The sequence below is a fragment of the Sander vitreus genome, chromosome 4 (genome assembly GCF_031162955.1).
Source record: "Sander vitreus isolate 19-12246 chromosome 4, sanVit1, whole genome shotgun sequence".
In the NCBI taxonomy this organism is placed as follows: Eukaryota; Metazoa; Chordata; class Actinopteri; order Perciformes; family Percidae; genus Sander; species Sander vitreus.
In genome coordinates this window covers 400001-412557 of record NC_135858.1, presented here as the reverse complement: position 1 = coordinate 412557, position 12557 = coordinate 400001, and the positions used below count along the sequence as shown (strand labels likewise).

Below are 12557 nucleotides of genomic sequence, written 5' to 3'. Positions count from 1 at the left end.
TCACAAGTTTGACTTATTATGTTGCACTTTTGACTATAAAAAGTAAAACATTTGGTTTAAACATCATCATTTAGTGGCCGGGTTGGTTCAGTGGGTGGAGCAGGCGCACATATACTGAGAGTGCCTCGACGCAGAGGTCCAGGTTTCGAGTCCGAGCTGTGACGATATCCTGCATGTCTTCCCCCCCCTTTCTCACCTAGCTGTCCTGACAAAAAAAGGCGGAAAAGCCCCCAAAAAATAATCTAAATAAACGTAAGAATGTACTATGAGCACTTTTAATATTATCGTTATTAAGTGATGAACGTTGACAGACTAGCTGTAGGTTGACTTAAATACAACTCAGTTCCAGGGACGACCTTACGTGATGACGTAGCACCTTTCGTCACCACGTCGCACGTACGCTCCTGCTTCTATGCTAAGTGCTAGCTAAGTAGCTAGTTTCAGAAGCTGCGCTTGCCTACTGTTGTTGTCACCAGAGGGGACAGTAACTAACTAACTAACTAACTAGATATACCAGTCAACTTATTTAAAAAACCTTAACATTTTGCGGAGCATCTGAGTGTCCGAGTCGGGCCGTCTGCCATGGCTCTGCAAGGCCCGGAGGAGTTGGGGGAGCAGGTCGAAGAGTCGGAGGATCTGGACGACCAGGACGCTAGTAGCATCTCCCCGGCCGAGGAGATAACGCTGCCTCCCGGGCCCGGAGGCGACGAGGACCCGGAGGAGGCTCTCCTGCTGCCCTGGGACCGCTTCTCCACCTGGCTGCACTGCATCTGTGTGGTCGGCTTCGACCTGGAGCTGGGACAGGCGGTGGAGGTGAGGGGACAGCCGGCTCATGTAAAACTACATTGTAGCACCAAAAAGAAGAGCCTAAGTTAGCAGTTATTAAAGGCTCGGACTATTTCCTGGACACACACCTCTTCATTAAGCTGTCTGTTTAGTTATTCTTGGGTCTAACAGTGCTGACATGTGTACACACAGTAACGTTACATGATATAGTTTATCTTAGCCAAAGTGTGTGTGTGTGTGTGTGTGTGTGTGTGCGTGCGTGCTTGTTTTAACTATATTCGTGGGGTCCAAAAGCCTTAAACTTAGGGACTTGAGCAAGGCATCTCTGGCATGGATGGTTTGAATCCAACACAACAAATACCTGTTGTTCTCACAGCTGTTTGGGATGCAGTGCAATATGCTATACACAATACACTGCTTAATAAGGTTAAGGTTACAGTATAAACATGATATTTGGGTTCAGACTCCTTCAAGTATTTCTGTTTCACAATCTAATGAACTGAACAACACAGACTGCACAACCTTAAGGTTATTTTTTGGGGATTTTCCGCCTTCAGTGGACAGGACAGCTAGATGAGAAAGGGGAGAGAGAGGGCGAAGACATGCAGGAAATCATCACAGGTCGGACTCGAACCCTGGGCCTCTGCGTCGAGGTATAACCCTCTAGGGGTGGGGAAAATAATCTATTCTTAGATGCATCGTGATTCTCTCTAGAACGATTTGATGCTCGATTCAGATAATCGAAAAAAATAAGAAGAATGAAAACAGAGTGGCTGAAAGAGGATGGGATAGTTTAGGCAAGAGTGCAGAAATAAAACAATATTAAGTGTGTGTGTGTGTCTATATATATATATATATATATATATATATATATATATATATATATATATATATATATCTATCTATCTCTGACCACCTCATGTTTCATGTTCTAAGAAGCCAATTCTCCAGCTTCCATATTATGAAAAAATCTCTTTTTCTGGGATTTGGGGAGTTATTTTGTGTCTCTGGTGTTTCATACACACTTTGATAACAACCCTCCATGCTGTTCTGAGTGAGATACGGTTTCTGAATGTGTCCTGTCTTCAGTCTCCGGGTCAGCTGGTCAACATCTGCACGGCTTTCTACGTCACTAGCTGAGACGAGGGGGCTAGGGGGCTAACCGTTAGCATGCTAGCTCGTTCTCAATGGCAGAACACTGCTACAACACACACTAGTTCACCATAATCTCCAAAAGAACTACTTCCATGTCCCTGTTCAGCAGGTATTCCACACAAAGGAGGAAGTGTTCCCTCGTTTAGAAGGAGTCTCCCAGATAATCCTGCCTTGTACTACTGAAGTTGGAGAAACAGCTAGCTAGCTCATGTAGTCCTCACCTAGCTACTGAGCGTGTAGTCCTTACCTAGCTACTGCGCGTGTAGTCCTTACCTAGCTACTGAGCGTGTAGTCCTTACCTAGCTACTGAGCATGTAGTCCTTACCTAGCTACTGCGCGTGTAGTCCTTACCTAGCTACTGAGCATGTAGTCCTTACCTAGCTACTGAGCATGTAGTCCTTACCTAGCTACTGAGCGTGTAGTCCTTACCTAGCTACTGAGCGTGTAGTCCTTACCTAGCTACTGAGCGTGTAGTCCTTACCTAGCTACTGAGCATGTCCGACTGCCAACAAAGATGTTCCAGCAGTGAGAGGTCTCACTCTGTAGCTAAAACAGAGACCTGAACACAGGGTGAAAAGAGGAGCTGCAGCAATGAGCAGTACAACTAAAATATGAAACCATGTAAACCTGTTCTGGTACAACCTCAAAATACAGTTATGAACCTGAAGATGAGCAGAATATGAGCTCTTTAACAGAAGCTGTTTGTTGATGAGCTCCTGCTGTGTAGTAACTGTGTTTCTGTCTCTTCCAGGTTATCTATCCTCACCATTCCAAACTGTCAGAGAAAGAGGTGAGTCAGACTGACATTCATGACAGTCATCACATGCTGATAAACGACCCAAAATCCTAAGCCCCTTTCACACAGAGATTCTGCAATAGCACCGTAATGAAGGTCTGCTTGTATGCCGGCTATGACTATTCACACAGAACCAAGCAAAGGCAGCGAAATGCCGCCACATGTCGGCATTTCAGGCTTTAGCACAACAGTGTTGGCGTCTAGTGTGTTAGCTGATCTGCACGCCCTCATACTCTGCTTCTGACTGGCTAGTAGTCCTTACCTAGGTACTGTCAGGACCCTCATACTCTGCTTCTGACTGGCTAGTAGTCCTTACCTAGGTACTGTCAGGACCCTCATACTCTGCTTCTGACTGGCTAGTAGTCCTTACCTAGGTACTGTCAGGGCCCTCATACTCTGCTTCTGACTGGCTAGTAGTCCTTACCTAGCTACTGAGCATGTAGTCCTTACCTAGCTACTGAGCATGTAGTCCTTACCTAGCTACTGAGCGTGTAGTCCTTACCTAGCTACTGAGCATGTAGTCCTTACCTAGCTACTGAGCGTGTAGTCCTTACCTAGCTACTGAGCATGTAGTCCTTACCTAGCTACTGAGCATGTAGTCCTTACCTAGCTACTGAGCGTGTAGTCCTTACCTAGCTACTGAGCGTGTAGTCCTTACCTAGCTACTGAGCGTGTAGTCCTTACCTAGCTACTGAGCATGTGCGACTGCCAACAAAGATGTTCCAGCAGTGAGAGGTCTCACTCTGTAGCTAAAACAGAGACCTGAACACAGGGTGAAAAGAGGAGCTGCAGCAATGAGCAGTACAACAACAATATGGTGTTTTCTGAAAAGTAAACCTATTATGATATAACCTCTAAATACAATAATGAACCTGAAAATGAGCATCATATGAGCACTTTAATAACTTTGGCTACTCGGTCTCTTTTTGTGCGTCGTACTGCATGAAGTCCCGCCCTGCCGCTGTCCCTTTCACACAGACGTCGGTTCAGCTCTCTTACGGCTCTCTGACTACCTCCGCTGCTGGCTTAAAGGTGCAACAGCTCTGTCCCCCCCCAATTCCGTCTTTGTAACTTTCACACAGACGGCGAGGCGGCTTAAACGCGTCTCTAGAAGATCTTCGAAGTTCGGTAGATTATTTGTAATGTTGTAATGATGATCATTGATCTCTGACTGTTTCCTATCTGTTGTGTCACTGAATCAAGCTGAGATGACATGATGAAGAGGACTAAAACAGATCTTTTCTCTTTCAGAAAACAAGCATCTGCTACCTCTCCTTTCCTGACTCCAACTCGGGTGAGTTCCTGTTCCAGCCTTCATTACTTTTGTCTCTGAACGCAGCAGAACCAGTAGACCACCAGTGTTGGGCGTAACGTGTTGTAACCAGGGTCCACAATTAACTTTTTCGTCCACCAATAGTCAATGTTCACATTTCACCAGCCACTTCACCACTACCATTGTTTTTTTGGCTGGTGAGAGAAGCAAATCCAGCAGCCACTTGCATATGTTACCAGCATTTGGCCAGTAGATGGTGCTAGTTTGGAACCCTGGTTGTAACACGTTACAGTAACGTCTTACAGTAACGTAACGGGTAAAAAGTAGTGCTATTACTGAAAATATGGTAAAGAAAGTCTCCCCGAGTTGGTCCAAAAAGTTCCTCAGAACACCGACGAGACGTAATACGTCTCCGTAACAGCAGGCGGCGCTAATCTGTATTGTCGCCCAAAAATGAAAACCGGCAGCTGATTGGACGAACGCGTCACGTGGGTCTGGCTGCTCCCCGACCATCATGGCGTCTCGTTCAGAATACGATCTCATATTGGACTAAAATAGTTCACCGTAACGTGTTTCTGGAAACATTTGAAGAGAGAAACAGGCCGTGCAGCTGCTGAATCTGTCTTCATTTCAGATCAACAAAGGTCAGTTTAACAGATGTTCATCAGATGTTGAGAGACTCTAGTCACGCTCATCCCGCTCCCCGTTTCCTGGTTAGCTCTCCACCAATCAGATGGGTCATTGAGTCTGACTGCCAGCAGTGCCCGCCCCCTGATTATACAAGTCATATCGACCCAAATGAAGGCCGACAGCTCCTCGAGCTGACGACGGCACGTAACACACCGACCAGACTCGAGTCAGCGACCTCGTCAGACTGTCAGACGGCCGATTATCGGGTTGGTGGGTCTCGGGCTTAACACAGACGGAGCGTTCAGGGTCGAGGGGTTCAAATGCAGTGACTCACACACTCTGATTGAAGTGAATAGGTACACGCACATAACATTAAGAGCATTTGGAGCCTGTGAAGTCAGACTGAGAATCAAAGCTGTGGTTCAGCTGCTGATGGCTTGTTTCACACTGGGTGGTCTCAAACGCAACCCGACTGCATGATGTCATCGAGTGTGTGTGTGTGTGTCTCTGTGTGTGTGTGTGTCTCTGTGTCTCTGTGTGTGTGTGTGTGTCTCTGTGTGTGTGTGTGTGTCTCTCTGTGTGTGTGTGTGTGTGTCTCTGTGTGTGTGTGTGTGTGTGTGTGTGTGTCTGTGTCTCTGTGTGTCTGTGTGTGTCTCTGTGTGTGTCTGTGTCTCTGTGTGTCTGTGTCTCTGTGAGTGTGTGTGTGTGTGTCTGTGTGTGTGTCCCTGAAGTATGTGTGCTTTAAAGTCAGTGTGAGCTCTGTGTGTGTGTGTTTGTGTGTGTGTGTGTGTGTGTGTCTCTCTGTGTGTGTGTGTGTGTCTCTCTGTGTGTGTGTGTGTGTGTCTCTCTGTGTGTGTGTGTCTGTCTGTGTGTGTCCTATGAAGTAGGTGCTTTAAAGTCAGACAGAGTGTGAGCTGAAGTGTGTGTGTTTGTGTGTGTCTTGTACTCTAATCTGCTGGAGGATGTGCGGAGGTCATGTGGGGGTCAAAGGCCTGTCGGCGACTCCTCGGACACTTCCCTTTTTTTCCTGCTTCCTCTTCCTGTTTGTCCAAAAATCAAGAGGAAACCAGGAATTCACTGACAAGAGCTGACTGGTGCCCAGTCAATCTCCACCAACTCTCAGGACTTTTGTAGTTGTGTGTGATTGAATGTTTTCTCCTCTCAATGGCAAATACACGCTAAAAAATGTGACTATAAATCTGACTTTGGCAAATGGAAGTAATACAACACAAAATAAATGAAGTATAAATATATGTGCAGTCATACATGAGCAATACTATACAAGATATTAGTGTGTGATTATAGTTGAGCAATATCTCATTGTGCAAGCACTGTGCTGCACTTATTGCGGAGAATGTATCAGTGTATATGAGAGTATTACTATATAGGGACCTGTCTAATGTATATGAGAGTATTACTATATAGGGACCTGTCTAATGTATATGAGAGTATTACTATATAGGGTCCTGTCTAATGTATATGAGAGTATTACTATATAGGGACCTGTCTAATGTATATGAGAGTATTACTATATAGGTACCTGTCTAATGTATATGAGAGTATTACTATATAGGTACCTGTCTAATGTATATGAGAGTATTACTATATAGGGTCCTGTCTAATGTATATGAGAGTATTACTATATAGGTACCTGTCTAATGTATATGAGAGTATTACTATATAGGTACCTGTCTAATGTATATGAGAGTATTACTATATAGGGACCTGTCTAATGTATATGAGAGTATTACTCTATAGGGTCCTGTCTAATGTATATGAGAGTATTACTATATAGGGACCTGTCTAATGTATATGAGAGTATTACTATATAGGGACCCTGTCTAATGTATATGAGAGTATTACTATATAGGGACCTGTCTAATGTATATGAGAGTATTACTATATAGGGACCTGTCTAATGTATATGAGAGTATTACTATATAGGGACCTGTCTAATGTATATGAGAGTATTACTATATAGGGACCTGTCTAATGTATATGAGTATTAATAGGCCTACTAGCACTAAAACTGTAACTGGTCATCTCATCAGTACAACAGGCTTGTTAAAAGAAGGTTTACTGCCACATATTTTATTTATTTACTATACAATATACATATTCTTAATATAAAGGTTACCAAACTAATATTTTATACTTTATTTAGCTTTTCCACGGACCACCTGCAGTACCCTCACTGACCACTAGTTTGGGAATGACTGCTCTATTGCACGTTTTGTATGTCTTGTTATGACATTTTGATATTTTTCTAATATTTTAATAATTAATATATTAATATTAATAATGTTTCAAGTTAAAGTACATGCACTCGTGTTATTTTACTGGTATTGGCACCGAGTACTGAATTTTTGGTGTCGTGACACCCCTTATCTCAAACATTCAAACTATATAAATGATGTAAATGACACAGTCTACACCAGGCCATGTGTTCCCATGGTGACCACATCCCTCTGCTGTGTTCCCAGGTTGCCATGGCGACACCCAATTCTGCTTTCGCTTTCGTCAGGGCTCCAACAGGAAGTCGTCGCTCGGCTGCTTCCTGGAAACCACCGACCGGGACGCACCACCCTGTCTGAAGGTTAGGAAGCACACACACACACACACACACGCACACACAGACACACACAGAGACACGACACACACACAGAGACACACGCACACACACACACAGAGAGACACACACACGCACACACAGACACACACACACACACACACACACACAGACACACACAGACATATACACACACACACAGACAGACACACACACACGCACACACAGACACAGACACACGCACACAGACACAAACACACACACACACAGACACACACAGACACACAAACACACACACCCACACAGACACACACAGACACACACACACACACACCCACACAGACACACACACACACACACAGACACGCACACAAACACACACGCACACACACACACACAGATACACACACACACGCACCCACACAGACACACACAGACAAACACACGCACACACACAGACACGCACACAGACACACACACAGACACACACACACAGACACGCACACAAACACGCACGCACACACACACACACACACACACACACACACACACACAGACAAACGCACGCACACACACACACACACACACACAGACACACACAGACACACACACACACACACACACACACACACACACACACAGACAGACAGACACACACACACGCACACACACACACACAGACAGACACACACACACGCACACAGACACACACAGACAAACACGCACGCACACAGACACAAACACACACACACACAGACACACACAGACACACAGACACACACGCACACAGACACACACACACCCACACAGACACACACACACCCACACAGACACACACACACACACACACACACACACCCACACAGACACACACACACACAAACACACACACCCACACAGACAAACACACACACACAGACACACACAGACAAACACACAGCACTACCCACAAATATCCAACCACCCAGCAGTGTATACATCTGGTTGAGTGATGTAAGACTTAGTTGTGATGGTCTGTATGTGTTGCAGAGGGAACAAGGCCATTACTACGGTTACGTGTACTTCCGTCAGGTGCGAGACAAATCCCTGAAGAGAGGATACTTCCAGAAGGTCAGTGTCGGATGTCAGGTCAACTAGAAATAGAACCAGCGCTTATTTTTCACGCGACACGCCAGCGTGTTGGAAGTGTTTCCAGACAACATAGAATAGGAAAAGATGTTCATATGTCATTTAGACACAAATACATTTAATAAATGACATGTTGATGATTGGAAGTCTCGAGGTTTTGATATAAATGTTATTTAAAAATAATGATAGATTTTCTAATATTTCACCGTCAATCCTGCCGACGTTGTCTTTGCTGTAATCGGATCAGAATATATTTATGTTTATGGAAAACATACATGTGTCCAGACAAGACTAGCAGCAGCAGCAGCAGCAGCAGCAGCAGCGCCGCCTCAGACACCTTTCTGGTGTGTAAAGACATAGAAAACGCCACTCAGCTGACACGCCACGCTCACGCTCACACCACACTCACGCTCACACCACACAGCTAACACGCTCACGCCACGCTCACACCACACAGCTGACACGCTCACGCCACGGCCACGCTCACACCACACTCACACCACACAGCTAACACGCTCACGCCACGCTCACACCACACAGCTGACACGCTCACGCCACGCTCACACCACACAGCTGACACGCTCACGCCACGCTCACACCACACAGCTGACACGCTCACGCCACGGTCACACCACACTCACGCTCACACCACACAGCTAACACGCTCACGCCACGCTCACACCACACAGCTGACACGCTCACGCCACGCTCACACCACACAGCTGACACGCTCACGCCACGCTCACACCACACTCACGCTCACACCACACAGCTGACACGCTCACGCCACGCTCACACCACGCTCACACCACGCTCACACCACACTCACGCTCACACCACACAGCTAACACGCTCACGCCACGGCCACGCTCACACCACACTCACGCTCACACCACACAGCTGACACGCTCACACCACGCTCACACCACACAGCTGACACGCTCACGCCACGGCCACGCTCACACCACACTCACACCACACAGCTGACACGCTCACGCCACGCTCACACCACACTCACACCACACAGCTAACACGCTCACGCCACGCTCACGCCACGCTCACGCCACGCCACGCTCACACCACACTCACACCACGCTCACACCACGCTCACGCCACACAGCTAACACGCTCACACCACGCTCACACCACACAGCTAACACGCTCACGCCACGCTCACGCCACGCTCACGCCACGCTTACACCACACAGCTAACACGCTCAAGCCACGCTCACACCACGCTCACACCACACAGCTGACACGCTCACGCCACGCTCACGCAACACAGCTACCACGCTCGCACCACGCTCACACCACGCTCACACCACACTCACGCCACGCTTACACCACACAGCTAACACGCTCACACCACGCTCACGCCGCACTCACGCCACACTCACGCCACGCTTACACCACGCTCACACCACACTCACGCCACGCCACGCCGCGCCACGCCACGCTCACGCCGCGCCACACCACACAGCTGACACGCTCACGCCGCCCACGCCACGCTACGCCACAGCTCACGCCACGCTACACGCTACACCACACAGCTGACAGCTCACGCCACGCCACGCTCACACCACACAGCTGCATGCCCACGCCACGCTCACACCCACACCACGCTGCACGCCACGCCACGCCCGCTCACGCTCACGCCACAGCTGCACACGCCACGCCACGCTCACCCCACGCCACACGCTACACCACAGCTACACGCCACACCACTCAGCTCACGTCACGCCACGCCACACTCACCACACAGCTGACAGCTACGCCACGCCACGCCACACCACGCTCACACCACACAGCTGACACGCTCACGCCACGCACGCTCACGCTCACACCACGCTCACGCCACCACACAGCTGACACGCTCACGCCACGCTCACGCTCACGCCACCACACACGCTACACGCCACGCCAGCTGCCACACCACACAGCTAACACGCTCACACCACCACACAGCTGCACAGCACGCTCACGCCACGCCACACCACACTCACACCACACAGCTGACATGCTCACGCCACGCTACACCACGCTCACACCACGCTCACACCACACAGCTGACACGCTCACGCCACGCCACGCTCACACCACGCTCACACCACACAGCTGACACGCTCACGCCACACTCACACCACACAGCTAACACGCTCACGCCACGCCACGCTCACGCCACGCTCACGCCACGCTCACACCACACCACGCTCACGCCACGCTCACGCCACGCCGCGCTCACACCACACAGCTGACACGCTCACGCCACGCCCACGCTCACACCACGCTCACACCACACAGCTAACACGCCACACCACACAGCTAACACGCTCACACCACACAGCTAACACGCTCACACCACAGCTGACAAGCTCACGCCACGCTCACACCACACTCACCACACAGCTGACATGCTCACGCCACGCTCACGCCACACCACGCCACACCACACAGCTGACACGCTCACGCCACGCTCACGCCACACCACGCTCACACCACACAGCTGACACGCTCACACCACACAGCTAACACGCTCACACCACACAGCTAACACGCTCACACCACACAGCTGACAAGCTCACGCCACGCTCACACCACACTCACACCACACAGCTGACATGCTCACGCCACGCTCACGCTCACACCACGCTCACACCACGCTCACACCACACAGCTGACACGCTCACGCCACGCTCACGCTCACACCACGCTCACACCACACAGCTGACACGCTCACGCCACGCCACGCCACACCACAGCTAACACGCTCACACACACAGCTAACACGCTCACACCACCCAGCTAACACGCTCACCACACAGCTACACGCTCACGCTACAAGTCCAAGGCAGATAAAAGTGGATCATTTTTCAAAGGAACGTCTGACTCTTCATTTAATTTACTTGAGTCTTTGTCGTTATTTGATAACCACTAATAACAAGTTAAAATGGACTTTGGGCAAGTAGAATCTTTTTCAAAAACACCTTAAAGAGCCCATATTATGAAAAAGAAATCTCTTTTTTCTGGGATTTGGGGAGTTATTTTGTGTCTCTGGTGCTTCCACACTCATACAAACTGTGAAAACAACCCTCCATGCTGTTCTGAGTGAGATACGGTTTCTGAATGTGTCCTGTCTTCAGTCTCTGGGTCAGCTGGTCAACATCTGCACGGCTTTCTACGTCACTAGCTGAGACGAGGGGGCTAGGGGGCTAACCGTTAGCATGCTAGCTCGTTCTCAATGGCAAAACACTGCTACAACACACTAGTTCACCATAATCTCCAAAAGAACTACTTCCATGTCCCTGTTCTGCAGGTATTCACACAAAGGAGGAAGTGTTCCCTCGTTTAGAAGAAGTGTCCCAGATAATCCTGCCTTGTTCTACTGAAGTTGGAGAAACAGCTAGCTAGCTCATGTAGTCCTTACCTAGCTACTGAGCATGTAGTCCTTACCTAGCTACTGAGCATGTAGTCCTTACCCTAGCTACTGAGCATGTAGTCCCTTACCTAGCTACTGAGCATGTAGTCCTTACCTAGCTACTGAGCGTGTAGTCCTTACCCTAGCTACTGAGCGTGTAGTCCTTACCCTAGCTACTGAGCGTGTAGTCCTTACCCAGCTACTGAGCATGTGGTCCTTACCCTAGCTACTGAGCATGTAGTCCTTACCTAGCTACTGAGCGTGTAGTCCTTACCTAGCTACTGAGCGTGTAGTCCTTACCCTAGCTACTGAGCGTGTAGTCCTTACCCTAGCTACTGAGCGTGTAGTCCTTACCTAGCTACTGAGCATGTAGTCCTTACCTAGCTACTGAGCATGTGGTCCTACCTAGCTACTGAGCATGTAGTCCTTACCTAGCTACTGAGCGTGTAGTCCTTACCTAGCTACTGAGCGTGTAGTCCTTACCTAGCTACTGAGCGTGTAGTCCTTACCTAGCTACTGAGCGTGTAGTCCTTACCTAGCTACTGAGCATGTAGTCCTTACCTAGCTACTGAGCGTGTAGTCCTTACCTAGCTACTGAGCGTGTAGTCCTTACCTAGCTACTGAGCGTGTAGTCCTTACCTAGCTACTGAGCGTGTAGTCCTTACCTAGCTACTGAGCGTGTAGTCCTTACCTAGCTACTGAGCATGTAGTCCTTACCTAGCTACTGAGCGTGTAGTCCTTACCTAGCTACTGAGCGTGTAGTCCTTACCTAGCTACTGAGCATGTGCGACTGCCAACTAAGATG

General features: G+C 48.7%; 1 protein-coding gene across 1 annotated transcript in view; it reads left to right on the top strand.

The window, feature by feature from the left end:
* Nucleotides 1-402: 402 nt before the first annotated feature.
* Nucleotides 403-12557, top strand: part of dennd6a (DENN/MADD domain containing 6A) — a 31786-nt gene continuing 19631 nt past the window's right edge. The window contains exons 1-5 of the mRNA XM_078247616.1: nt 403-813; nt 2693-2731; nt 3989-4031; nt 7124-7236; nt 8239-8319. Of these exons, the coding sequence (XP_078103742.1) occupies nt 583-813; nt 2693-2731; nt 3989-4031; nt 7124-7236; nt 8239-8319 (507 nt within the window). The 5' untranslated portion in view covers nt 403-582. The remainder of the gene's footprint in view (nt 814-2692; nt 2732-3988; nt 4032-7123; nt 7237-8238; nt 8320-12557) is intronic.